The 27912-nt window shown below is 39.5% G+C and overlaps 2 protein-coding genes across 4 annotated transcripts; one reads left to right on the forward strand and one right to left on the reverse strand.

Moving 5' to 3' along the window:
- Positions 1-20: 20 nt before the first annotated feature.
- On the reverse strand, positions 21-15447 carry fsd2 (fibronectin type III and SPRY domain containing 2). Of its 2 annotated transcripts, XM_066701453.1 has the most exons (14): positions 15283-15447; positions 14637-14782; positions 12848-13845; positions 12273-12368; positions 11663-11896; positions 11402-11424; positions 10547-10668; positions 8863-9027; positions 7745-7879; positions 7108-7261; positions 6193-6326; positions 5728-5860; positions 1087-1263; positions 21-514 (listed from the first exon to the last, which is right to left on the reverse strand). In XM_066701453.1, exons 3-14 carry the CDS (start codon positions 13787-13789, stop codon positions 262-264), a joined length of 2568 nt encoding a protein of 855 aa, XP_066557550.1. In that variant the 5' UTR covers positions 13790-13845; positions 14637-14782; positions 15283-15447; the 3' UTR covers positions 21-261. The 2 variants fall into 2 exon arrangements, with proteins under 2 accessions (XP_066557550.1, XP_066557551.1); XM_066701454.1 differs by lacking the exon at positions 15283-15447 and having other exon boundaries at positions 14637-14926.
- A 38-nt stretch (positions 15448-15485) lies between these two features.
- Positions 15486-26503, forward strand: whamm (WASP homolog associated with actin, golgi membranes and microtubules). 2 transcript variants are annotated; one of them, XM_066701456.1, is made up of 10 exons: positions 15486-16161; positions 17537-17710; positions 18392-18542; positions 19444-19613; positions 21863-22028; positions 22693-22877; positions 23180-23266; positions 23362-23457; positions 23828-24245; positions 25366-26503. In XM_066701456.1, exons 1-10 carry the CDS (start codon positions 15598-15600, stop codon positions 25659-25661), a joined length of 2307 nt encoding a protein of 768 aa, XP_066557553.1. In that variant the 5' UTR covers positions 15486-15597; the 3' UTR covers positions 25662-26503. The 2 variants fall into 2 exon arrangements, with proteins under 2 accessions (XP_066557553.1, XP_066557554.1); XM_066701457.1 differs by having other exon boundaries at positions 23831-24245.
- Positions 26504-27912: the final 1409 nt, after the last annotated feature.

Below are 27912 nucleotides of genomic sequence, written 5' to 3' on the forward strand. Positions count from 1 at the left end.
GAATATTACTGATCCTGATGTCCTCCTTGCCATTCTCTTTATTGGACAAAAATCTCTTTAATGGTGCAGAACACATTATTAGCAAGAAATGTCTTGTTTTAAAAAGCTGCATTTTCTAAAACTAGTGTAATCAAAATTACATGTAACTGCAGTGTGCTTAAAATCTACCGAAGGTCCTGTACAATCATTAAAACATTTGAAATGTCAACTCCATCCGCAAAGATACAACCAGTATCTTGCAGCACTAAGACGTGAACAAGTTCAGGAGAACTGTGTGTATTCAGGGGCTTCGATGCCATTATGAACAGTGAGGGCTCCTGGATTATCTAAAGCGAAACAAGGGTGTACATAGTGCAGGAATTGACACTCGTATGTGTAAAGGTGCTGTGCCAGGTCAGTGTTAAAGAAAGAGAGCGTCCCTGTGTCATAGTCCAGTGCCACCCCTATTCTCTTTGGGTGAGTTGTTATTCTTATATCGGGACTCCATCCATTGTGTAGAAATTCATATTTGTGTCTGTGATAAAATAAATAGGAGCAGTCAGCATATTAAATCACTTAAAATAAAGGACTAATCTCTTCACTTCGTATTCCTAACTAAATGTGTGGAAAATACGATTTATTTATGGAGATACAATCTAAACAATTCAACATTTTCTTTGCCTGGAATATTTGAATAATGCAGCTCTGCTTGTTTGTGATGAGTCCAGGCAAATTATCTGCTTAAGAGACATTCAGCTATTTTTCTATTGTGCTGAAAATAGTTGCTATGACAACCGCTATACTGTGCATATTCTATGGGCATGTGAAACAACGGTTTCTGTGCAAGAGGTTTTGCATATAATTAAATGCAGTTTCATTCTCAGTTCACACAAGCAGTGAGTCTTGAATTGTGTATATCCTATATATAGTAGTTTGGCCCTTGAATGTGATTGTGTTTACCATTATGCACACAAAACCTACAATCCAAGCACACATCGATTAATCTTTCCTGTAAGTGTGTGTATAGGTGTGTGCATATTCAGTTTGGGTTATTTCAGAATATTTCTACACTGCAATAATGCACTGAAACGGTGATCGCAGTCTTACCTTGAGGGGGTAATCACATGCCTCATGCACCACGATGTATTGTTCCCACCCAAATATCCATTTCTCTGGGTGTCCTGGTAAGCCACACCGATCCTGTACTCTGTGGTTTCTTCTACTTCTACTTCCCAGTAATGCTTTCCTCTAACTGGGATTAATTCTCCCAAGATTGCCACGCATCTAACAACAATTTAGAAACGGACTGGTGTTAATGAATCTGTGGAAGCTAACCACTGTGGGGCCAATTGCAAAAGGAATTGAAAGCAGCGTACTGACTAGGAATGATCTTGTGGTTTGTACAGAGCTGTATACTAAATTAGTACACTGGCTAAGTACCAATCACTGCAAACGTGGCTGCTGAAATTAGTCCTTGGCTCTACTAAAAATGTTCTCTGTTCTCTATTATAACAAACCCAAAGTTACAGCTGCTGCCCTCTAGAGGATACATTAAACAGGGGCCTAAGTTAGTCTAACTCTTTCCATAGACTGAATTTTAGTACTGTTCTATGTGGAACAATGGAACATTTGAATGTCATACTCCTGTATATGTCAAATGCATACGGCCAGATTAATATTGCTGAAATACACAGATACATTACTGTTCAAAAGTTTGCGGTCACTTAGACATTTTCTTGTTTTTGAAAGAAAAGCAAATTTTTTGTACATTAAAATAGCATTAGTCATTTACATTAACAACTGTTGTAGCTGGAAATGGCTGATTTGTAATGGAATATCTACATAGGTGTACAGAGGCCCATTATCAGCAACCATCAGCCCTGTGTTTCAATGACACGTGTTTGCTAATCCAAGTTTATCATTTTAAAAGGCTTAATTGATCATTAGAAAACCCTTTTGCAATTATGTTAGCACAGCTGAAAAATGTGCTGATTAAAGAAGCAATAAAACTGGCCTTTAGACTAGTTGAGTATCTGGAGCATCAGCAATTACTCCCTTCACAGAACAGCGCAAACTGGCTCTAAACAGAATAGAAAGAGGAGTGGGAGGCCCCGGTGCACAACTGAGCAAGAGGACAAATACATTGGAGTGTCTAGTTTGAGAAACAGATGCCTCACAGGTCCTCAACTGGCAGCTTCATTAAATAATACCTGCAAAACACCAGTCTCAACATCAACAGTGAAGAGGTGACTCTGGGATGCTGGCCTTCTAGGCAGAGTTCCAAAGAAAAAGACTGGCCAATAAAAAGAAAAGATTAAAATGGGCAGAAGAACAGACACTGGCCAGAGGAAGACTGGAAAAAAGTGTTACGGACAGACAAATCTAAGTTTGAGATGTTCGGATCACAAAGAAGAACATTCGTGAAACACAGACCAAATGAAAAGATGCTGGAGGAGTGCTTGACGCCATCTGTCAAGAATGGCGGAGGCAATGTGATGGTCTGGGGCTGCTTTGGTGGTGGTAAAGTGGGAGATTTGTACAGGATAAAAGGGATCTTGAAGAAGGAAGGCTATCACTCAATTTTGCAAGGCCGTGCCATACCCTGTGGACTGTACGTGATTGGAGCCCATTTCCTCCTACAACAGGACAGTGACCCAAACCACAGCTCCAAACTATGCAAGAACTATTTAGGGAAGAAGCAGTCAGCTGGTTTTATGTTTATAATGAAGGGGCAGCACAGTCACTGGGTCTCAACCCTATTGAGCTGTTGTGGTACATAAGAAGTGCCTATCAAGCCAATCCAACTTGTGGGAGGTGCTTCAGGAAGCATGGGGTGAAATCTCTTCAGAGGACCTCAACAAATTGACAACTAGAATGCCAAAGGTGTGCAAGGCTGTAATTGCTGCAAATGGAGGATTCTTTGACGAAAGCAAAGTTTGAAGGACACAATTATTATTTCAATTAAAAATCATTATTTCTAACCTTGTTAATGGCTATATTTCATTTTGCTATATTTCTTATTCAAACTCATTTAATGTATGTTTTCATAGAAAACAAGGATATTTCTAAGTGACCCCAAACTTTTGAACGGTAGTGTATGTTTTATGCTAATAGTGCCAAAACTACATTTTAGAATTGGAAAATAACAAATATAACGTAAGATTTAAGCAATGTATATAATGGATATTTACTGTATAATATATATACACTCACCTAAAGGATTATTAGGAACACCATACTAATACTGTGTTTGACCCCCTTTCGCCTTCAGAACTGCCTTAATTCTATGTGGCATTGATTCAACAAGGTGCTGAAAGCATTCTTTAGAAATGTTGGCCCATATTGATAGGATAGCATCTTGCAGTTGATGGAGATTTGTGGGATGCACAACCAGGGCACGAAGCTCCCGTTCCACCACATCCCAAAGATGCTCTATTGGGTTGAGATCTGGTGACTGTGGGGGCCAGTTTAGTACAGTGAACTCATTGTCATGTTCAAGAAGCCAATTTGAAATGATTCGACCTTTGTGACATGGTGCATTATCCTGCTGGAAGTAGCCATCAGAGGATGGGTACATGGTGGTCATAAAGGGATGGACATGGTCAGAAACAATGCTCATTTAAACAATGCCCAATTGGCACTAAGGGGCCTAAAGTGTGCCAAGAAAACATCCCCCACACCATTACACCACCACCACCAGCCTGCACAGTGGTAACAAGGCATGATGGATCCATGTTCTCATTCTGTTTACGCCAAATTCTGACTCTACCATCTGAATGTCTCAACAGAAATCGAGACTCATCAGACCAGGCAACATTTTTCCAGTCTTCAACTGTCCAATTTTGGTGAGCTTGTGCAAATTGTAGCCTCTTTTTCCTATTTGTAGTGGAGATGAGTGGTACCCGGTGGGGTCTTCTGCTGTTGTAGCCCATCCGCCTCAAGGTTGTACGTGTTGTGGCTTCACAAATGCTTTGCTGCATACCTCGGTTGTAACGAGTGGTTATTTCAGTCAAAGTTGCTCTTCTATCAGCTTGAATTAGTCGGCCCATTCTCCTCTGACCTCTAGCATCAACAAGGCATTTTCGCCCACAGGACTGCCGCATACTGGATGTTTTTCCCTTTTCACACCATTCTTTGTAAACCCTAGAAATGGTTGTGCGTGAAAATCCCAGTAACTGAGCAGATTGTGAAATACTCAGACCGGCCCGTCTGGCACCAACAACCATGCCACGCTCAAAATTGCTTAAATCACCTTTCTTTCCCATTCAGACATTCAGTTTGGAGTTCAGGAGATTGTCTTGACCAGGACCACACCCCTAAATGCATTGAAGCAACTGCCATGTGATTGGTTGGTTAGATAATTGCATTAATGAGAAATTGAACAGGCGTTCCTAATAATCCTTTAGGTGAGTGTGTATATATATATATATATATATATATATATATATATATATATATATACACACACTCACCTAAAGGATTATTAGGAACACCATACTAATACTGTGTTTGACCCCCTTTAGCCTTCAGAACTGCCTTAATTCTACGTGGCATTGATTCAACAAGGTGCTGAAAGCATTCTTTAGAAATGTTGGCCCATATTGATAGGATAGCATCTTGCAGTTGATGGAGATTTGTGGGATGCACAACCAGGGCACGAAGCTCCCGTTCCACCACATCCCAAAGATGCTCTATTGGGTTGAGATCTGGTGACTGTGGGGGCCAGTTTAGTACAGTGAACTCATTGTCATGTTCAAGAAACCAATTTGAAATGATTCGACCTTTGTGACATGGTGCATTATCCTGCTGGAAGTAGCCATCAGAGGATGGGTACATGGTGGTCTTAAAGGGATGGACATGGTCAGAAACAATGCTCATTTAAACGATGCCCAATTGGCACTAAGGGGCCTAAAGTGTGCCAAGAAAACATCCCCCACACCATTACACCACCACCACCAGCCTGCACAGTGGTAACAAGGCATGATGGATCCATGTTCTCATTCTGTTTACGCCAAATTCTGACTCTACCATCTGAATGTCTCAACAGAAATCGAGACTCATCAGACCAGGCAACATTTTTCCAGTCTTCAACTGTCCAATTTTGGTGAGCTTGTGCAAATTGTAGCCTCTTTTTCCTATTTGTAGTGGAGATGAGTGGTACCCGGTGGGGTCTTCTGCTGTTGTAGCCCATCCGCCTCAAGGTTGTACGTGTTGTGGCTTCACAAATGCTTTGCTGCATACCTCGGTTGTAACGAGTGGTTATTTCAGTCAAAGTTGCTCTTGTATCAGCTTGAATCAGTCGGCCCATTCTCCTCTGACCTCTAGCATCAACAAGGCATTTTCGCCCACAGGACTGCCGCATACTGGATGTTTTTCCCTTTTCACACCATTCTTTGTAAACCCTAGAAATGGTTGTGCGTGAAAATCCCAGTAACTGAGCAGATTGTGAAATACTCAGACCGGCCCGTCTGGCACCAACAACCATGCCACGCTCAAAATTGCTTAAATCACCTTTCTTTCCCATTCAGACATTCAGTTTGGAGTTCAGGAGATTGTCTTGACCAGGACCACACCCCTAAATGCATTGAAGCAACTGCCATGTGATTGGTTGGTTAGAAAATTGCATTAATGAGAAATTGAACAGGTGTTCCTAATAATCCTTTAGGTGAGTGTATATATATATATATATATATATATATAATAAAACCATACATTCGTTCACTATAGATTGTTACTTCCTTGACCTACCTGGCGAATGTGTTGTCACTGAAGGTCATGTCGCTTAACTCGATATCTTCATCTCCATAGAACATGGTAAAGCCATCCTCTGAGATAGACAGGCATGGGTGGGCCGTTTCCTCATTCAGGTGGAAGAATGTACCTGTTCAGGTGTAGAATAGTATCTGAATACCCCCATTGGTTTAGCTTTTACAATATCTTTAACCTCAAACAAAGTAAGCAAGATTTTATTTTTGCAGCATTGTGTACTATGATATGGATTTATGTTGTGGTTTTCTACAGTTGAAGTATTAGCTACAAACATTAAAGTAGGTAACTAATATACATAGTATTCAAGTACATTTATATGTAACATACAACAATAATGCATTTTTCCACCTTATTGGTAGCTTAATTTTTTCATTGAAGGTAAGGTAAAAATGTTCTTATGTTTTTCTGATGTGTGCTTTATATATGAAAGACAAAAATCCTTGCCTGTTGTTTGGATGATAAAAGAGTCACTTCTTTCGCTGAGTCCTCCTATATTAACTGCTCTGACATAAATGAGGTAGCGCTTTGCTGTCTGTAGCTGAATTAAAGACTCGCAGGTTGGAATTCCAACAATGGATCTGGGGAGAAAAAAAAGGATCCTTAAAAACATCTGGAATATCTGGAACCCACATACACACACACACAAACCTATACAATACTCAGAGTAAAGCTGAACGAGTCCTATAAATATAATTCCTGGGCCATCAGGCAATCCGATACGCATCATCAATGCCAGCCATACTTACCACCCCCTCTGTCCTTTTCATCTTTCCAGTAAATATGTTAATATGTTGCTTTAAGGGGTATATTCTTAAACTATAACTATAGAAATGTGAGCCTTATACACAAAATAATAAAATATACCTTAAATATTTGTCTTTAAAGAATAGGTTATGTTTCCTTGTTAAAATAGAGAGATCCTGTCCACACACTGTTTTTAGAAAACGAAGTCCACAAGAAAATTTATTTTAACTGAAATCACATTTAATTTCTTTTTGGAATCAGGTCTAAAGCACAAAAGTGCTCAAGTGAAAAAAGCAGCAAACATTTCAGCTTATTGGCTTTTATCAGTGCTTGTTACACAAAAACTATTTCTGTGCAACGTTTGTGGTGTACTGTCTTACATTATGCAACGGATACATGACTCCTGGTTCTCAAGAGCCAAAGTACAGTATTTTCTAGTCTTCTTTCCACCTCCTCTTTTAGTAGAAAATGTATTAAAAACTGAGGCCATTGAATGGTTTCCCCAGCTGTAGATTTGAACTTTAGAGACCTATAACAGATGCTGTACGGTGACCCACCAGGGCCATGTTTGTACACCACTATTGCGTGCCATAATGCTGATTGAACTCTACCTACTCTGTGACAGCGTTCTCGTTCCTCTCTCGGCTGATCTCACACAGCTCCACGGTGTAGGAGTCCACAGGGTTGGTGTTCCCTGACTCCCAGCGAATTAGTGCTGCATTTGGACAACTTCTGCATTCCTTGTGCTTAATGAAAGGGGGTGATGGGACTGGAAAAGTAGAGGTCAACTTTAAAACCATTTAAGAATTACATATATTGTGCACATAGGTTGATATTCCTCTTCGAGTCCCTGGACAGTAGTATTTAATCTGCACATAAAGGCAATGTTTTGTTATGGTTAAAAAATCAAATATTCAATGGATGTCTCTAGGAGAGTGTGTGGTGCTTATCTATAATATGCATTGTCGTCATCTCGAGCGATGCAGTATGGAATGCAAGCTGATGTCAGATGGTGATTGTTCACACTTAACTCTGGAGACTGTCATTCAAGTCAATGAAACATCACAAAAGCCCAATTCTGTGAAAAACATGATCTGCCATTTTGTGCATCTTGAGTAACACCTTAAGCTTGAGTTTCAGTGGAAAATGCTGAGATCTGTTCTGTAATGCTTCAATACAAAGCAACTGTGGTTGGATGGGTCCTGTTGGCATACCACTGACTACAGAGCTGCCCATGTTCAGTCTCACTTACCTGTCATGTACACAGCTTTCTCACTGGCTGGACTGATTCCAGTGGTGTTCAGTGCAGTGACCCAGAACTCATACTGTGTATTTGGCACCAGATCAGTCACAGTACAGTATGTTTCTTTCACCTTTAACATAGATGCTGCAAAACAAAGATTCAAGTTTTACAATACATGCCTGTGTGACACAAATTCTCTGTATATTGATGCATATTCTTCCCTGCTTAGGAGCTAAGTGAAGGGGTTCTAGTGGCCTCAAACCTAGTCACAATGACTGCAGCTGGTAATAGGAAAAAACTTCATAGGTTTGTCTCCAAATCTGCAAAGAATGTAGCATCTACCCCAACCCCAGCCCCAGCTCTCTATAGAAAATGAGGCTAATTATCAGCCTCACCATGTGCACAGCATCGCTCTGTCCTAAAACTTGGTCATTTTCCTGCCAATACTGGTTCAGATCAGGAGATTTAATTTGCTTGTGGCCCATATTTTGTATGCATAGCTGTCACTGAGGCTGGGGCTGTGGGACTGTAATAGCTGTGAGAGATGAAGTGCCAGTTATACAGGTGTGCACAGGAGAAATCTCTGTCAATTATTTCCAGCACTGTGTATTGTGCATTTCTTGCTGGGAGAATTGCCAGTGTAGAAATTATCTGAAAAAATAAATCCATGTATAGCAGTTGCAGCAACAAGCGACTTCACTCCAAAATGGATTTTTCAAATTCTTCCTCCTAGTGAGTGAAGTAATGACCTGAACAGAACTAAGATCAGTGATGTGCTAAAGGACTTCTCTCTGGAAGTAAACCTCACAACTGAAGCACATGCAGGTATGTTTTTGTTTCTATTAACATTAATTTGTATTCTGAATATCATTTAGGGAACTGCTAGCTTGACGTGAATTCCATAAACCTTTGTGAAGGAAAGTTTTTTTTTTTTTTTTTTTTTAATGAACAAACAGTAAGCCAAGTGTCTTAACACTTTTGGCTGATATACAGGGAGATAATCATGGAAACCTCCCAAGCTGCAGGAATTGGCTTGCGTGCTATCATTGTAATATGTCTGACAAATGAGAAAATTAATGTGTAAAGGAGTTATTTATTTATTAGTTGGAGCAGCGCTGTGGTGTAACCGTCTTGTTCTTTGGCCTCTTCTGCAGTGGTGTTTTCCAGCACGGGTTTGTAGAAGAGCTCATAGTATTCCACCGTGTCGTCTGAAAACAGGCTCCAGCAGACTCGCACTGAGGTGCTGGTGGCAGAGTTAGGGGTCTGAGGGTTTATAACGGGAGCAGAGGGAGCTGCACATGAAATTACACATTTAGTATGACTCACAAATGGTGGATTTCCTGCAATGAAAATAACTGCTTTACTGTCACCATTAAAAAAATTTAAGAAAAATGCTAGAACTGGACATCATGATACCAAATATATCTTATCTTTTATATACATGTTTATATATAAAACAAGACCACTTGACACTAACGTAGATGTATTAAAAATTCATTTTGTATTTGACGAATGTATGCACATACAGGGTTTATCAGGCACAATTCTGCATTAAAGTTACACTGTGTCAGCTGCAGTGTCTTTTCCCTTTTGCATCAATTTCTCTGTCTAGCCACAGTTATTTCACACTATATCTCAGTACAATTTAGTTATCCGCTCCGTCAATACCCGACTTGAAAAAAGATTGAGTTGATTGGCAACAGTATCTCTGAAATTGCCTTAATAAGGATAGACCATCTATTATTAAGCTAAATAAAGTATTTTCTCTAATTTGATCTGAAGGAACAATGGAAACCAGCATGCTTTATATATTAATAAAATGCTTTAATTTATCTTGTGATAGTCAGGATTACGAAGCCCAGTGGGCATATTTGATTAATTATGAATTGTGTTTAGAATGATTTCATACAGTAAGTTCTTCATCATAGCAGAGTCAGATTTAATTGTAGGTCAAAGTCGTAATAGAGCTATACTTACTCAATCTATTAGATTTACTTAGCTGATGAGTTCAGCAAGATACAGGAACTTTAAATGAGACTCAAAAACCTTGCTATTAGTTAATTTTATCTTCAACCATCTTTATTATTGATTCCCTATAAAATATAAATAGACTATTTGCTATATTACACTTGTACTTCAAAAGGAAAAAAAAAATTCTGTCAAGGGTTTATACAAAATAATTTACTCTCACATGAGCAGTCTGCAATTAAAACTGGGATATGTGTTTCATTTCATTTTTTTAAATATATATATATATATATCTATATATATATATCGTATGTCATCCATGTTTTTTTATTTTTATTATTATTGTCTTCCCAGGCACTGTCAGAACTATATGCAGTCTGGTGACATCAAAGGGCACACTAGCATCATAGCACAGCAATTACACCGACAGAACGAATGAATTAAATTAACTTAAATGTTAAGCTGCAGTTAAAAGTTCCTATGAGTCATCCGTTTCCATGTAATTAAACTTTCAGTATTTAACACTTGGAAGGAAAAAAAACACAAAAAACACTGCCTTGATCCTTTTCCTTGCAATCTCTATTTATGGAAAGAAAAAAAAATCCCCTTGGATCTTTAAGTTTAACCCTCTGTTGTTAAATGGATCTTGTGAACTTATTGCACATACTTATTTCATTAATGACTTTACCTTGTTATTTTACTGTACATCCAGCCCCCTAATGTACAGATTCAAAGAAAGCATCAAGATATAGTAAGAATTGACATTTTTGCCTGTTTTTCTTTCCGAGGTGTATTTGTCACTGAGCTAACTTTCCTTGTGTAAATGGAGACAAATGTACTAACCTGGTACAATATTAATAGAATCCATCATCTGTCTGACATCTGAAAAATCTATAGTGGAGTTTTCAAACTCCATGGACGCAGACAGATTGAGATCTGTTTCAGTTTTAGTGAGTTCTTCTATCCTGTTTGAAAGCAAGTGAGCAAACAAAAACAATATCCATAAATGTACAAATGCTACAACGGTTCATCAAGTTAAGCCTTCAGGAAAAGTAAACACTACAGATTCCAGTTTCTGAGAGCAAACGTGTGAATTGTAAGACAGCAACAACAAGAACAAAAACATATCCAGCAAAAAAGCATCCAGAGGAAACCTGGCTAAACCGAATGATTCAATGTAAATTTACAAACAAAGTTATGTCTCCAATATTGTATTACTGTAATGTTTTTCCTCTTGTAATGTATAATAAGGTTAAATAAGCTACTTTGTAATTGCATTATAACCAGAATTCAGACACTGCTTTTGAGGAAAGCATGTTTTAAGTAGTGTTTTAAACCAGTTTTATCATAACTATTTTATCATTACTGATTAAAAGCAGCCTTGCTTTTAATCAGTACCTAACAGTACATGCAGATAGATTAAAGGGGTGTTAGATGTCAGTTTCAATTGGCACAAATCATTAGTAAGGTAATGGGTGAAAATCTTTCAGATTGCATGGTTTAAGCTTTTTGTTTTTGCACATTGTCTAAGGTCTGTACAGAGTATAACTTTTTTATCCCAGGTCACTGCATGCAAGACCAAATCATTGCAGCACATGTACTCAATACAGCACACTCTTCACATTGTTAGTTTTCACACTCCTTTCTTCATTAGTAAAGAATGTTCTGAGGATGCTCCAGTAAATAAGAAAAGCATACCTGTCCATAGCAGGAATGACAGCCTAGCAACAGAAATAGAAATGCATAACCTTTAGTGAAATACCAGCATATCTGGGAGTAGAGGACAAATCTGAAAATAAAAGAGGTCTTGTATATGAGAGCTTCTTTTAGGAAGAAAACCTTTTTTATTTGACGTTGGATAAGATTTAACAAGATCTGAGTATTTAAGAAAATTTTAATGTTTCCTCATTTCAAAACTAAACAAGCAGCATTACTATATTTTACATATGGCGCACAAACCTGAAGGAAGGTGAGTTTGTCTTCATTTCTGTGAACTTCCTGGGCGGTCTCTATCAGGCCCTTCGATATGTCTAATGTTTCTCCACAGCTGATGAGCTGGCTGTACAAGGCCTCCAGTTTCTGTTTCTTCTCCACCTCCAGTCCAGACACCTTCTCCTCGTACCTTTGGGCAAGAGTCTGCATCACCTCGTTACAGTGCTGCTCCAGGTTCTGCTCCTGCCTCCCAAAGTTTTCCTAGAGAAGCATTTCAATTTGTTAGTCATCATCCTGAACTTTAGTTTTCCTAACGTGTGGCAACTCTTATCGTAAGCATCCTGCATGATCCTACGTATTTTCTTTTTGACTAGATTACTCTCCACTGTAATTAAATATCAGAACAAAATAGCTTAAAACCCACTGCCCTGACAGACAGATTCCAACTGTGTCATGATAGAACCTATATTTAAATGATCATGTAGATATAGGAGTATGTTTAAAATGTTGGGACACATGGATACTATTAAAGCTGACCACCTTCATGCACAATAATTATTACTACTACTACTACTACTACTACTACTACTACTACTAATAATAATAATAATAATAATAATAACAATTGGGATCTTACTTCAACAGTGATGAAGATCTCTTCTAAATGGCTGGCAAAATTCTCCATCTGTGCGATCTGTTCTTCCAGTTTGCACATGGTTTTATGAGTCTCATCCTAAAAAAAAACAATTTAATTAGATATGAATATATTCTATACCAGTATTTGGTATGTAGCCATATCTAATTCCTCCCAAAACTAACATATATGGCAATCAACATTGATACTGTACAATGCTCCAGCTATGCAGATGTCCATGTTTTGGTTTTGGGTGGCAAGAACAGAGATGTAGATTTACAGCAAGAGTTCTCAGGAATTAGGTGTCTATCAATATATGTATCTGTTTGGGTTTGAATGTAAGGGAAAGTGCATTATATCATACTAAGGATGAAACTGGGTATGAATGTCTTCATCACATCTGTTGAAAGATGATAATTTAACAGTCATTAACTAACTGCCCAAACCAACAGTATGTTTACAAGTAACCGGCTACAGTCTTCTTAAAATACAAGACTAATGCCCCCTTGAGAATTTCTATTGCACTTCCCATTGCTCCTCTAGCCAGCCAAGTCGATCTTTTGTAATATAGCCCTCACCTTGATTTCTTCAGCGGCGCTCGATATCTGGGTCACACTATGATCCTTGTGGGGTCCGAAGAGCTTTTGGAAAGCCCTGATTGGGGTTTTACAGTCAATACAAAACACATCAGGAGGCTCGTTCTCATCACCACCTGCTGCCTTATGCTGCTCCTCCATCTCTGTGTCGCCTTTCTCATCGACTGGTGGATCTTCTTGGCTTTCTTCAGAATATTTGAACTCTTGCAGCCTTGCCTTTGTGGGCATCTCTGACCTTGTGAAATGCATCTTGTCCTCTTCGAACACCTCTTCGCTGCCCTGCTCTTGCACAACAAAATGCCTGAGTGGCTGAGGCTCGTCTTCATAAGATGGGTTGTAGGATTCGAAGCATAAGGACTCGTTTGTTTCCACAGAGAAATGCTGACCAGTGGATGCTGGTTGACAGATCCTTCCTATCTCCTCTTCCAAATCCAGCCTTTCTGGTTGACTGCTGGCAGTCTGTTCCACTTCCTTGTTCCAGCCTTTGCCAGCCAGCTCTTTTTTCCTTTCTGTTACTAAAATGTACGGCTCTTGGGTGGGGAACTCAGTGTCAATTTCTTCCTTGTCATCCCACACCCCGTATTGCTTAGCCATTTCAGTCACCTCTGCTGTGTACAGATCATATTCTTCTTCTTCTGTTCTTTGAGCTCTTTCTAAGGGACTCATGGTTGGGGTGAACTGGTCATCTTCTGTTCTGCTCACAACCACCTCCTCTGTGAATATGTCTAACCTTTCCCGTGACTCGTAGAGGTCCATGTTATAAAAACTGAGACCTTCAAGCTCTACATTGGTAGTGTCGGTGAGCACAGGTGTATCTACAGATGCCTTACTCAGGATGCCATCTCCTCCACCGAAGATGAACTCCTTAGTGGCCCCATCAGAAGCTGACCTGGAAGGGCCGGATATTTCACCTTTGGTTGCCATTGCTCTGAAAGGCAGCAGTACTGCAACAAGGTTGGTCTTCAAAACCTCAAGAGTATCTTGAATAGAAAGAAAAGTTAAAATAGTTAAATGGTTTTAATTCCACATTGTGTGAAATACTGAAACGCAGGTTATCCATATAGGTCACCCTATTGTTTTCAGCATTGAGGTGTTCTAAGCAAATGATATACTTTCACACAAAAACTCCATACAAAACACATATTATGAAATAGTACATTAGGAAGAAAAAAAAATGAGGTACAGAATTAAAGTGGAAATATTTTAAAACCAATGACAAATCACGGTATTGAGTTGCATGCTTATAAAGGTAATTTATGAAAATACAATTAATTAGATAGGCAGAGAGATCTGAACTGCACATGGTCATGAGACCATGATATATTTAATATAACCAGGAAATACAATCTGCATCTTTGTGCTAAACAGTACTAGCTGTTTCTTCATAAGGATATGCTTCAGGATAAATAGAAGAAGGGGGTTTCCTACTCAATTTAAACAGCTTAGGAACTAAACACATCCCACACTACGTACTTGTGTATTGCAAAGGTAAAATCAACATCAAGACCTTGTTTGCAACTCTGTGTAGCATTTTACATATTAAAAAACGCACTTTTTGATTCCAGTGTGATGCACCATTAACCACAGTTAATTACACAACATGTTCTTGTTCGCACTTAACATGTTTTAAACATAAAAATACATCACATTAGCACAGAAACAATTATTTTTCACATAAACGTCTTACAAATATGATTCACTTTAATTTCAAACTTGCAACGACTGGCATTTGTTTGTTTGGTTTGGTTAAGGTATGCAAAAGTTACTTTACCTTAACGTGGGTAATCCAGGATTTCGCTTGTTTATATGGCAATTCGTTGAATTATTTCAGTCTGCTGCGGTGAAAGGCGTTTTGGAGTAAATTTAGCCGCAGAGCTCGGCCTCTGGGAATGCTGATGCACCAGCACTAAATGGCAGCTGGTGACAAATATAGAGGGACACCACTGAGTGCCATCAGCCAAACCCCGTCCCAGAAACAGTCTCACATGTCGCTGATGATCACTTCACATAGTTACACGGTCACCAATCGCCAGTGCAAAATGACTGGAAAACAAATCACTTTGCAAAGGTTATAGATTAAAACACACACACAATCCCTATGAAAACAATTATAGTTAAGTACACTAAATATACTTTAATATACAGATGGCGTACTTATATACTTGATTTTACATGTGACCTTTACTGTATTGTTGTAAGGGAAGGGGTATTGGTTACTAAGACAATATTTTGTTCTCTAAACAATGTATACACCTTTAAAGGATAAGCACAGTTCTTATTGCTTAGTATTGTTATATAGCAGGCTAATAATGCTTGGTTTTTAATTTTGAAATGTATAGGCTAAATACTTCCATGAGGCCAGTCAATGCCTGAATCTTCAATTTGTGTGTAGAGACTTTCACAATAAATTAGCTTACCCAGAGGAAACATCATGAAGAACATGTTGAAAAACCAACTGTAGCTAACTTTTTAATACATTAACAAGTAGATGTATGCAAAGTGTTATTTTGTACAATCTATCTATCGAGAGAGAGAGAGAGAGAATAACTTTTTCATGTATTCAAATTGTAATATACTGTGCTGTTTGGGCACGTGGTCTATGAGTCACCAGGTCAAAGGTGAGCTCGAGACAGTGACGTATTGCAAATGGCGGACGGTGTAAACAACAGCCAGAAGGCTCCGAAAAATAATGAATTCAGGCTAAATGTACGGTTTGTATAAACATTACGACCATGGATTGCGAACGCATGGACAGTCTGGACGGGTGGGTGGCCATCAAAAGCAACGCCTTTGAAGAAAACGAGACTTTTAAGCTGGGCTTCATCGTGCAGTGGAATGTAATCGAGTGCAAGTTTGCTGTCACCTGTCACAACCGGACCCTGCAGAGGCAGAAGCGAAAGCAAGAGCTCGGGCTAGCCGACACCGAGACCAGCTGGGCCGGCCTGTACTCGGTGACTGATCTCAGAAATGTTCACCGGCAGTTGACCGGGGTCGGTGACGTCTTGGAGCCGTATTTTCCCAACTTGAGTGACTTGGAAGGGGGAAACCTATGGGACCTGTTATTCCTGAACAGGACCTCCAGCCTAGACGACCCCGAGAAAGACCTGGACACGCCGTGCCGGCAGCTGGAGAAGTACTTCAGCACCGCGGTGGATGTGTGCGGCCGCAAGATCGTGCTGGACTCGCTGTTCGTGCAGGATGTGCGGGACGTGGAAGAGTACTTCGAAAACCTACACGAGTTCAAAAAGAAAACCATGGAGGATCAGGTGATCAGAGCCAAAGAAACCCTCAGAGAGGTGAGCTCCGTCCGTGTTGATCTATCTGTGCATGTATCTGTCGGCATTATTAGCATGTATGATTATCTGTTGCCTATATTGGGCTGGATCAATCGATCCCCTGCTCTCTTGTCACCAATTGTATTACTTTCTCGCAGAATGATGATATTCTTCTTCTTCTTCTTACACCTACGCGATTCTACTAATATTTCTAAAACAGAAACTTGGTCAGTTTTTTGCAGGCATCAATATTGTCATCAAGAGTTTGAAATATTTAAAATGATTATCGATGTCTGTTTCTGTCATTTACGAGTTATTTCTTAAGACACTTGTTCTGTTTACATTGCAGAGGTATGTAGCACAACTAGAACAAAGCAGTCAATACTCATTAGAAAGTGAAACTGATTTTTCTAAGTCTGGTTCTGCCCAGGTTTGAGAATATCACAATTGCGAATAATTGATTTAAAATGAAAACGTAGGATAAAGAACTATGATTTAGCATGTAGCGTTGATTCACATTCAAATTGTAAACAAATGGGGAGTTGTATGACGTTGTGCATTTTCGTCTAATATCCACTAGGAGTAAGTTTATAATGGCTTTGCGTCCTTCTGCAGTTTGAGAAGAAGTGTATAAGCCCTTTGTTACAGGCCGCTCAGTGTGGGCGGCTTAAAGGGGGCTTTGAGGAAATCACTGGGACGTGTCACTGGAAGGTCTCACCCCCTCCACACCAGCTGTTTAAAGTATTCATGTACAAGGTTTCCCAGCACTGTTTGCTATGCGAAGACCTACATTAAAAACACAGTAAAGGCAGAAATCCCATGTCCTTGATTTATTTTCCTTATAGTGGAAAAACATGAAAGTAATCTTGGTTTTAAATTATTTGGACTAATATGCGGTAGATCATGATAAATACTTAAGAGGAGAATATTGTTCCTCAGCACAAGCTGACTGCTATAGCTGCATGCCCCCTAACACCATAAGTAAGTAAGTCTGAATTAATCATAATAATAATACCAACAAAAAAAAAAAAAGCTGATTACATTGCTAATAATAGTTTGCCTGTAATTTGTAGAATTAATCACAGAGACAAACACTAGGTTACTGTTGCAGGGGATAAGAAACCCTTATCTGTGTGTCTTACTTGTGCAGCAGCAGTTAATTGCCACTTGAGACTTGAATTCAACAAAGCAGTGGTATTTCGTTTGGTTATTTGTTATAAAAAGGACACTACATTGGAATAAAAATGAACAGCAAATCAGTAAATTGCAGGGTAGGTTCATAAGCACATATTATAATTTAGCAAGGAATCAAACAGACACATCTAGATAATTAAGTGGAATAAAGAGTTACAACTGAAGTTGATTATTTAAAATACTAATCTTTCTTTACTTTCAGGTACTCCAACAACATAAATCTGCTGACAAGATGGTTCTCCTATTAAAGATTTATGATGAAGAAGATGAGGCTTATAAAGAATTAGTTACCGTAGCAACGCAGTTCTACCAATACCTGCTGCAGCCTTTCAGAGACATGAGGGAACTAGCGATGCTGTATAAAATGGAGATCATGGTAAGATTACTCTTAATTCAGTTAAATGGAACAAAATTGTATTAGCGTAATTTAATTTCCAATATCGGTAGATGTTTTTTTGTTTTTTTTTTTTAAGGCAGGCATCACTTTTTTGTGTTATATGTTTTCTGTTGAATGTTGGAAGCTCTGTTTAACATGGCACATTGCCCAAGAAGCTGTCAGAGAATTGTTAAATAGTTTGACTGATGGATGAATTGGTTATAAATTGATGGGTTACGTGTTAAGAAATGGTGCTGTCCCAGTAATGACTGGTAATTTTGTTTCTTGTGTAATGTCCACTTTTGAAATGTTTTAAATTGTTGTAGTGTATTATATTTATTTAAGAGATGTTATTTATTTAAAATGTGTAATCTTTAAATCATGTGCTTTAGTGGATGCCAGATGGACAGAAAACATGCATTAAGATTTCTGTAAAAGTAATTCCAATGAACCTTTGTGCTTAAAAAAAAAACACCAGGTATAAAATATATATTTTTAAATATTCTATCAAACATCACACTACTAACTGCTCAGACAATTCCCAGGTAGGCTGGAGCCTGAATTACTAATAGTGTCAGGGATCATAATATATTATTTGTATATGTACAGTGTTTTACAGTAAAAGAGTGAAAGCAAGTTCAGATCATTATTTTGATGTGTGTTTTGGTTGTTCTTTGTCAGAAATCCCTGGAATTTGATGATTTAGGTCCAAAAAGAATTGCCGCCCTGGAGAAAGAGGCCGAAGATTGGAGGATGCGAGCAGAAGACGCTGTACGCTCCATCCAGGATATCACTGTGAATTACTTTGTAGAAACTGCTAAAGCACTTGCGGGTAAGATTCACAACACATCACATGGTAGCAATCTGTAGGAAATTGTAACTTGTACAATTTAGTTCAGTTGTGCTGTATAGACAAAGAGCAGTATTCAAAATGCCAATACTTATTGCCAAAGGCAAGATGAAGCATGTTTAGAAAATTGAACTGTGTAAGAAACCATGTTGAGCCTGAAGATCTGAAAGGGAAGCCTAGTCATCTGCATGGTCTTTTTCGAGCCTGAGCCAGGTGTAAAAGAAATGTGGATTTGCCAATGTAGCTTTCAAATGGTTTGTGTACAGATGTCAAGTGCAGATTGTACGGCAAGCCCACAGTTCTTGGCACAGATTGGCATACTGCCTCCACTAACAGCCTTTAGAATTCAGTGAAATCAATGAATTTCCATCTGCCATCTGGAATGCAGAAAAGGCTAGAAATTAGCCCTGATTGTCAACATCACTTGATGAACAAAAAATGATTGATATCGGGCCATGTATCCTCCATACTGGTTGGCACAAATCAGCCATCTCTTATCATGTTTCTGGAAAGGGAACCCCTGGGGCCTCTGCAAACAAATGTAGCATAGAAGGTAATAAAAACACAGAAGAGACGCATCTCAGAAGATTTAAGGTGTGTGCAAATCAGACTTTGCAGAGAAATAATCAAAATGTGTATTTGTCTCTCCTGGGGTGTGCTGTACAGCAGCGATTACTTTGAATCATTAAAGAGCCACGACCTACGACTAGACACTCCTGCGACACTTGATATGATGTGCAGTCAGGCTGGTAGCTAGCCTGGTGGTAACGGAGTCTGTTGTAGGTGCACAGAACACCAGTGATTTACAGGGGATATTGTAGAACAACATCTGGAAACTGTAACCCAGCATGCCAGCCAACAGGAGGTATTTATCTATTTGCAGGGATTTTGAAGCACATGGAGGAGGATAAGAAGAAGTTTGGCCCTGCTTCCTGGGCCTCGGCTGCCCCCAGACTGGAAAAGCTGAAGTTCATGTTGGCCAAGGAGACACTGCAGCATATGAGGGCCAAAGAAATGTGCCTGAACCGCAAGAAAGAGGATATCCGGAACAGTGTAAGATGTGCCGAACTGCCGTTGTTGCGTATTTCCATGCGGCTCTCTTTGATGTTGAATTTGAAGGGCAGCAGAATGATCACTGCCTAAGGATGCTTGAAAAGTCTAAGGCACTGCAGGATGAGTCATACCTTGAATAGGTTTCTGGTTCAAGTCCCTGTGGTAATGAGCTGCCCGTCTTGTCAGACAAAGCATAGAGGACTGCATTGGCCACTGTGGTCCTGGCAAAGTCACCTGGTCTGATTTGTCTTCTGGTGCTGCAGTGACTGAACAGACACCCAAAAAAGGCCCAGCTCCTGTCATATGCTGTCTTGTGTAGCCTGGCACTGACTGTGGCTAAGGGTCAGTTGGTAAATGGTTACCGCCTTGCTAGGGCTTTGAAATTTAGTGACCTCTGGTGTTCTTGAGTGTGTAATCGCTCTGAGGAGATATGTTTGGAACGGGTTATTCCTGACTGCAGACAAAACTGGGAAGTGTTTAATAAAGAAAACCCTTGACATTTAAAGCTGGCACTATGACAGGCAGCTTCTGTAAGTTCCTACCTCTGTGCTGCAGCTCCAAATACGATTATCATGTTAATTCGTAATGCTCAGTGGATTTGGGTTACAGTGGGGAAAAAAAATGTATTTCGTAGATTTTTCAGCTCGGTGCGGAAGGTTGTAATTAGCTTTGGTAAAGTGCACTTGTGTATCACTTGATTTGCCGTATGACTCCTTCCTGAAAACACCCCCTTCAACAAAACAAGCCCTGCCTGCTGGTCATTAGCAGTCTAGCACCTAGGGACCATTTTATTATTAAAGCTTGACATAGGTACCTTATTAAATCCATTTCAATTGATTTTTCTTTTTTTTTGGATTCCCACTTGTTCATATTTAATTCCCTAATTTTAGCTGCCTCCTTAAATACTATTGACCAGTTTGCACCCACCCAGACACCTACACATTCTGGGAAATTGCCTGCTCTACTGGGTAAACCTAGTGTATTGGATCCATTTTCCTCTATCAAATGAGTGAGCATTGTTTTGCAGCTGTTTAAAGCTGAAGGAAAAAACAAAATGAGTCAACACAGAAGCCTGTGATTTTGGACAGTTGTTTGTTGCAGAAATAGCAAAAAGAATATTAGCAATGACTTTAATTAAAAATGCGTTTTGCAGAACATCATGCTGGTTATGATTCACCATCTCCTCTCAGATAATAATCATATGATGATGTTCTATGCTGTAGGTTGCAAGCTTCGACTGGAAATTGTGGTGAATAAACATTTGCTCAGATCATTTACAGATCTTTGTTTTCATTATGACTGAATCCTTTGAGATTTACCTTCTCTTTGCCTTGAATGCAAATTTAGGAAAAGCAAGTTGTAATCATTCAAAACCTCTCGGAAGCCTGCATTATAGAACTATACAGACGCTGCCCGTGTTACACAAGACCTGACTTATGCAAATTCAACCTTTACGCAAAAAGGTCCATAAAGCATAAATCACATTTTCAAGTTGTGGTATTTTGATATTGCATAGTGTATGGAAACGCAAAGTAGCCAGGAGTAGCATCTCCTACAAGGGAAAGCTTTGCACTCTCACAGCCTCTCAGTCGTGTCTTCGTATTGTTTCTGATCAGATACTTGTGAAATCGTGTTATTTCAGTGATACTATATTTTCATGTTTTCATTTTCTTTTTTCATGTTGTATAAACATACTGTACTTTACACACATTACATTTACTTAGCCACACATACAAAAAAACACATTCTGTATGGTACTGTATGTGTGTGTGTGTATATATATGTATATATAAATGTGTGTGTGTGTACAGTACAGCATATATAAGTTTTGACTGCGCAATGCATCGATTGCGTAAGTGGGGGAGCATCTGTACCTGTTTGTATGTCATTGCTACCCTGTGAAACTGCAAACAGTATTAAAAATGATCACTTTCAGATCAGAAAAGTGCTTGGATTTGCATCAGAATGCAAAGGGATAGAACTCATGGGGAGTTTTATCCTTTTAACATATGCGTATGACATGCTTGTGCTGTAGTCCTTCCAGAGATAAAACTGGAGATAAGTAAAAATTAGCTGTAAAAACTAAATTATTAAATAAACACACTAAACCCAGATGCATTTTAGGAAGTGCAATGAGTAGCACGAAGGACACAGAAAATAAGTCTTCCCTTTCCACTATCAAAAGCCAGCTTTTAAGACCGGCTTCAGAATTGCTACAGCTTTTCACTAACAGATCTTTGTTCTTGCAGATGGGAAGTCTTGCTGATCAAAGGGACAGCATGGAAGCAGTTGATGAATTAGAAATGCAGTATTATGAAGCTCAGCTGGAATTATATGATGTGAAGTTTGAAATTCTGAAGAACGAGGAACTGCTGCTACTGGCTCAGATAGACACCGTGCGAAGACAGATTAAAGGTATTAAAATTGTGATGTATTAAACTCCACTTAAACTGTAGCGTGTCACATAAAGAGTCTGCAAAAACATTTTAAGATAAGAGCTACAAAAAGTAGTTTTTATAGTTTTTTAGTTTTTCACTAAAAAGTAATTATTTCACTCTCTGTGTGCTTTGTCATCTGTAATATTCATGTTCAGTGAAGACAGGTATGGGCATTGCCTTTTGAGCTACAGTTTATGCTAAACTGTGTTTTAGAAGAAGAGGGTTCTCTCCTATCCAGAGGTTTAGATTCAGTGGTGATCTATTTTCCCCTATTCCCCTATCTATTTTGCCTAAGAAGGACTTTTTTTGGTCTCTTGTGAGAATGCAGAAAACATGTCGATTCACATGACATTCATGTAAAATACTGTTTGAACCAATGGTGGGTCCCTAGTTCAGATCCTTCAACATTTCTATGTTTCCATCTATTTATACATGTTAATACTTTATTGTGGATGAGAAATGTTTATGTTTGCAACTCCTGGAATACTGTCTACATGAAGCATTTGCTTGAAGTATTTGCTTGAATGAAGTGCTGGGATTGTCGTTGTTTTCTCGGGGAATTTTCTTTTCAATACACAAGGCTGCACTGTGTCTTGTGCATGGCTATCACTCGGGCCGTGACCGCTGTGGTCTGTGTGCAGAACTGAAGGAGGAGGTGGTCTACTATGACACGTGTGAGAACCCAGAGGAGCTGCAGATGGAGGAGGCAGGGAGGCTGAGGGACAGCAGCTCTCCTGCCATGAAGAGCCTGTGTCGCCGGCTGCAACAATTGGAGACAAAGAGAGGGAGCATCTGTGCCAGAAGGGCATACCTGCGAAACAAGAAGGTGAGCTTCCCGCTGTGACAGGCCTACAGAAAAATTTTGGAAAGTCCAGTGCTTTATTCATTAAAAAAAAAAAAAAAAAAAAAAAAAACAGCCGCCTTCTTTTATATATATATATATATATATATATATATATATATATAAATGTATATATATGTATATATTATGTTGATAGATTAGTTATTGTCTTGGGGGCCTGCTGTTGTTATGCATTGTGGTATGCTCCTCGCCCTGTAGTAGGAAGTGCTACTGGCCAAAAGCCCCTCTGCCTCAGTCTGGTCTTCAGCTGCTTTTCTCATTTTCAGGACCAGTGTATGGACGCAAATGAGCAGAAGCACAAGCAGGCCCAGCAGAGCACCGAGCGATTCCTTCATCACCACAGTGTCCAACTGGTGAGTGGCCACACAGCACGGCACACACGGCCGGCACACACACAAGCAAGCTTTGGACAGGGGCCAGTATGATGTGACCTGTCTTTTTATCCTAGAAAAGAGAACAGAAGAAGGAAGAGGATAAACAGAGGAAGGAGTGGGTGGATCAGGAGCGAGAAAGGACTCTGAACCGACTCAAAGCCTTTAGAGAGGTGACCACTACAGACGCCTGCTCCTTTACAACACGCTCTCAATGAACACTGTGCCTCCACAAGAGTCCTCTCTGACAAACCCAGTCCCATGTTTTAAGTTGTTTAAAAGGATAAGAGAAAATGTTTTGCTAGTTGTAAAGCACCAGATATTGCTGCTTAAAGCTTGAACTGGAGGAAGCCATCTGTCCCATCCTGCTGCCTTTCGGCTACTACAATTATTGATCCATAAACCTATTAGGCCAGGATCTTTAATGTTCTCATTCATCTAGCATTAACATCAAGGACTTAGGATTAACTATCCCTCCCCCCAATAAAACAAATCTATACATTAATATTTTATGATTTGTTAACCCCCCTTCTTTTCTTCCAGAAGAGGCAGGGACAGCTGGTGTTAAAAGCACCAAGGTCCCAGCCTGCTGCTAGAACCGTGCCTCCCCCGGAGCCCTCCCAGCCCATGTCCATCATCAGCCTCACACCATCTCCTGAGGGCCCCGGTGCCGGCGTGCCATCGAAAAAGAAGAGCCCAAAGAAGAAGAAAGACAACATCCCTGTTCAGATCTTCCTTCCGCCGGGGTCAGCAGGGGCCTCCAGTCCCCCGCCACCCCCTCTGCCGCCCCTCGCGCCCCCTCTCCCTCCACCGCCTCCTCCCCCGCCCCTCCCCGCCCTGCCCACCAGTACGCCTCCCTCAGCCGACCTCACCTTGGAGCTGCTGGACAAGCCCATGCCCCTGAGGAACCAGAAACAGGCTTCGCCTTTTCCAGCAAAAAATACTTTGAAGCAGAATATAGGTGATGTGATTTTACTATTATTGTTGTTCTTATTTTGCAAGGATTTCATTGGCAGGTTTGAGAACTCCTTATCCTCAGTGCAGACAGAGTAGTTCAATGTGAGACTGCTTGTGCAGTATATGTGTACATCTAGTTTTTATTGGTAGATTTCAGAATTCATGTTCAGACTGTCATTCATAACTTTCATAACTAAATATTGTTTTCAAATTTTACATAATTCCTAATAGATAATCGACAATGTACCATCAATAAGATTAAAAGCATCAAAAGGAAATTGTTCACAATCCAATTAGAGACTTTCCCCATATTACCAGTGATCGTGTAATCTTTTGAAAACACAAAACTCATTTCTTGCACTAGACTACCATTGAAGATGTGTTTGAGAAAATCCATTGCTTTGATTGAACATGAAACAGTGCAAATATTAATCGGGACTGCAGTCCGTTTTAAGTATTAGCATTATAGAGATCCTAGATAAAATTAAATTTTAAGTTTTTATTTTTAAGTGTATTTCAGGCATAGAACAAAATGCGTATTTAGGGGGAAATGCATGTAGTCTTCGAAAGAGAATATTAAAAAAACGTATTTGCTCTATTCAACCCTTCAACTCTATTTAGCCTGAGAAGCTAAAAGTCACAGGACATGAAAATTATAACCTCAAAGCAGCTTCACTTTTGTTGGAGTGAGAGGACAAAAAAAAAAAAAAAAAGAAGTGTCTGTTTTGCACATTTGAGACTCAGACTCAAAGACTAAATTGCAACAAAAATGACTTTCCAGGTTAAAATCCAAAATATAGTCAGTCCTTCCTGATACAAAAAGGCCTCTGTCTTAACATTTAATGGCACGTGGCTTCACCAAATTGGTCTTAGATTAAGCGGTTTACAGTAATGCACAAATGTAATTTAATTAAAGTCAAGTTGAAGAGAAGCAGTAACTCAAGCCTTTGTTAAGACTGTTGGGAGTGCCAGTTCACCGAATGCAGTAGGTAACCTGTTTGCTTAGTTACCCCCCCAGGGTTATATATCTAGTTTCTTCTGTATGGCTGAGTATATATATATATCCCTGATCTTTATGCAGGGTTAATTGACACCTGTAAGCCACTGTTTCCCATGTATCACAGGATCGATGGATGAAGTGCTGGCCTCTTTACAGAGAGGGCATATTCTGCTGCGGAAAGTCGAGTCACCTGCCCAGCCTTTGACTAACAGTCCTGACAACGTCCGAGACAGCATGCTGTCCGCCATCAGACAGGGTGTGAAGCTGAAGAAGGTGCAGCACGTGTCCGAAGCCAGAGAAGACCAGGGCTCGGACCTGGAGCGCAGCATCAAGGCCGCCATGCAGAGGATGAAGAAAGTCTCCTCCGAGTCCGATGATGAGGAGCGAGGGGAGGTGCAGTCAGCTGACTGGGACAGTTAGGCCCCCTGCCTGCCCTCAGCAACAGGGACTGGGGGCTACACATAGCTCCCCACTGTGTCCAGTGTCATTTGTGTGTGTGTGTTTTTAAGTTTTTAAGTCTGAAGTTTTGTCTTGTGCTAATTGGTTTCAATTCGCAAAGGTTTTCTGACCTGTCCGAACATTATTATATTGCTCTGCAGAAGCTGGGCATGCAATATTAAATCCTTGGCTGTGCATTAATATTCCTTCTTCATTTAAATGCAATTAACCATGAAAAGAGCAGATTTAATTTTTTAAGCAAATGAGCTAATGCATATTTATTTTATTTAGTACAATACAGCTGCTCTTTTGACATTGTTGCCAATGAAGTAGAAGATTGCAATCATGCAATCAAAAAAAATAAAATAACATGAGGTAGAGGTGTTTATTGCTCTCTCCCAGACTTTGGTCTCTAAAATTGCCAGCTCCACAAATGTGATCAGGCTGCCTTTGGCTTACTGACCTTGGCCATAGTACAATGATCCTAATAAGGAAATGGTGTTATATAATGGGTTCTAGGTTTGCTAGTTATTTCAGTTAATCATCACTCTTTTTTTATTATTGTTTTTCTGTGATACATTGTTTATATAAACCACTTGCACCTACAGAAAACTAATTTATCCAGAGAGGCGGGGGAATAAAAAGGCTGATTTGAATTTTGAAACATGTTTCAGAAACTGACTTTGGAAAGAAACCGGATCCACAAAACTTTTGCACTGAATCAGCTTTTTCAGCTTTTGTTTTAAACAGCTGAATTGTCATGCCTTTTCAGGGTCTGTTCAGATGTAGTTCCTGTAAACATTAAACCTGCAAAAGTGCCTTGAGTGTTGTGTCGATGAATCCTTATTATCATCATTTATTTATTGATATGATTTGTGAGCTGTAGTTTTAATAGTTGCTTGTAATGTAGTCAAGTATTAGAAACACAAAGTCAGTCCTCAAAGACCAGACTTTCACTTGTGCTCAGCTAACTGACTTGATACACAGTTTGTCATATATAAGCTTTTCAGAAGTCTTTGCAGTAAGTTGCTGAACTTGCTACCACCCCTACAGGTGTTCTTAGCAGTGCCATCTTGTGGCTGAAAAGATCACAATGTACCTCTGATGGAATCAACTGTATTCAATGGCAGTAGAGTATTCATTGTGTTCCGCTGTCTTAATAAGTGGCAGCGTGGTAACAATTTACGCCATACCACCACAGATTAAAGTGAAAGTAGTGAAACTGACATTTAAATAGTAAACCAATCACATATGTATTTAGTTTTCGGCTCTCACAGAAGAAAATTGTTTGCCAATTTAAGGTTTAGTGAAATGGATAACAGTCAGAATTGACGGTTTGTTTTTACATAGAAATAAAATTATCCAAACAGAAATACTGGAATCTGGGATTTTCACTGCACACATTTCCTATAGAGTTTTTATTACAGATAAGTCATCTAGGGCCAATAAAACATGAATGAGCGATCAATAAAAACCAGCAGACCATTTCTGATTAATAGTTTGATGTAAAACAAATGAAGAGGTAGGGAGGGGTATTGGTTTTGTCTGCTGGGACGATGAGAAGTGATGTCTAAGCATTTTGGGAGCATCGGCATACTGGAGTCCTGGAAACGTGAGACTCTTTACTCGATTGGCCTGCAGTTATGTCCCATAAAATAATCAAGAGGGAGGTAGGCTCTGGTTTTGCAAATTGCACTTGGGATTGGGAGATGGTAATTTCATTTACCAGCTGATCACAAGCAGAAATTGACTGCATTCACCAAGATGTACATGGAGAGCAAGGAATTCAAAAGGATGACTGGCACAATGGTTTTTGTATTTAGTGATTTGGATCAGTCAATCAAAATCCCACAAACTTGAGTCACAGGACTAGTATTGTCATGGCAACTAGCAGTATCCACACAAACCACCACACCTTTAGCGTGAGGGCTGGAGCTTTAAGGAATGTGTGGAATATGATTATATCAGATTATTGCTTGATTATTGGTGGGATACAGTTCACAATGTATTGTCACTTTGAAGCGGGGATCCTGGCTGCTGTTCCCCATGTCCTACAGAAACTAAAAAATAAATTAACCCACGCATTTCAGAGCATGCACAAATTGTTTTGCTACCCTTGGTCCTTTGTGCTTCAAAAGCAAGCCTCGTACTAAATCAATGACAATATTCAAAATATTTTTAAACCAGGGCAATTACCACCGTTTTGTAACACTTTATTTGCCGAATGTCCCTC

The sequence above is a fragment of the Amia ocellicauda genome, chromosome 4 (assembly GCF_036373705.1).
Source record: "Amia ocellicauda isolate fAmiCal2 chromosome 4, fAmiCal2.hap1, whole genome shotgun sequence".
Taxonomy (NCBI): Eukaryota; Metazoa; Chordata; class Actinopteri; order Amiiformes; family Amiidae; genus Amia; species Amia ocellicauda.

Coding starts and splice junctions, on each gene's coding strand:
- whamm (XM_066701456.1), top strand. CDS start 15,598: ATGGATTGCGAACGCATGGACAGTCTGGACGGGTGGGTGGCCATCAAA. Junction 16,162..17,536: donor CCAAAGAAACCCTCAGAGAG/GTGAGCTCCGTC, acceptor CTTTACTTTCAG/GTACTCCAACAACATAAATC. Junction 23,458..23,827: donor GACTCAAAGCCTTTAGAGAG/GTGACCACTACA, acceptor CTTTTCTTCCAG/AAGAGGCAGGGACAGCTGGT.
- fsd2 (XM_066701453.1), bottom strand. CDS start 13,789: ATGGCAACCAAAGGTGAAATATCCGGCCCTTCCAGGTCAGCTTCTGAT. Junction 12,369..12,847: donor GCGCCGCTGAAGAAATCAAG/GTGAGGGCTATA, acceptor GTTTTTTTTTAG/GATGAGACTCATAAAACCAT. Junction 11,897..12,272: donor AGATCTTCATCACTGTTGAA/GTAAGATCCCAA, acceptor ATGCTTCTCTAG/GAAAACTTTGGGAGGCAGGA.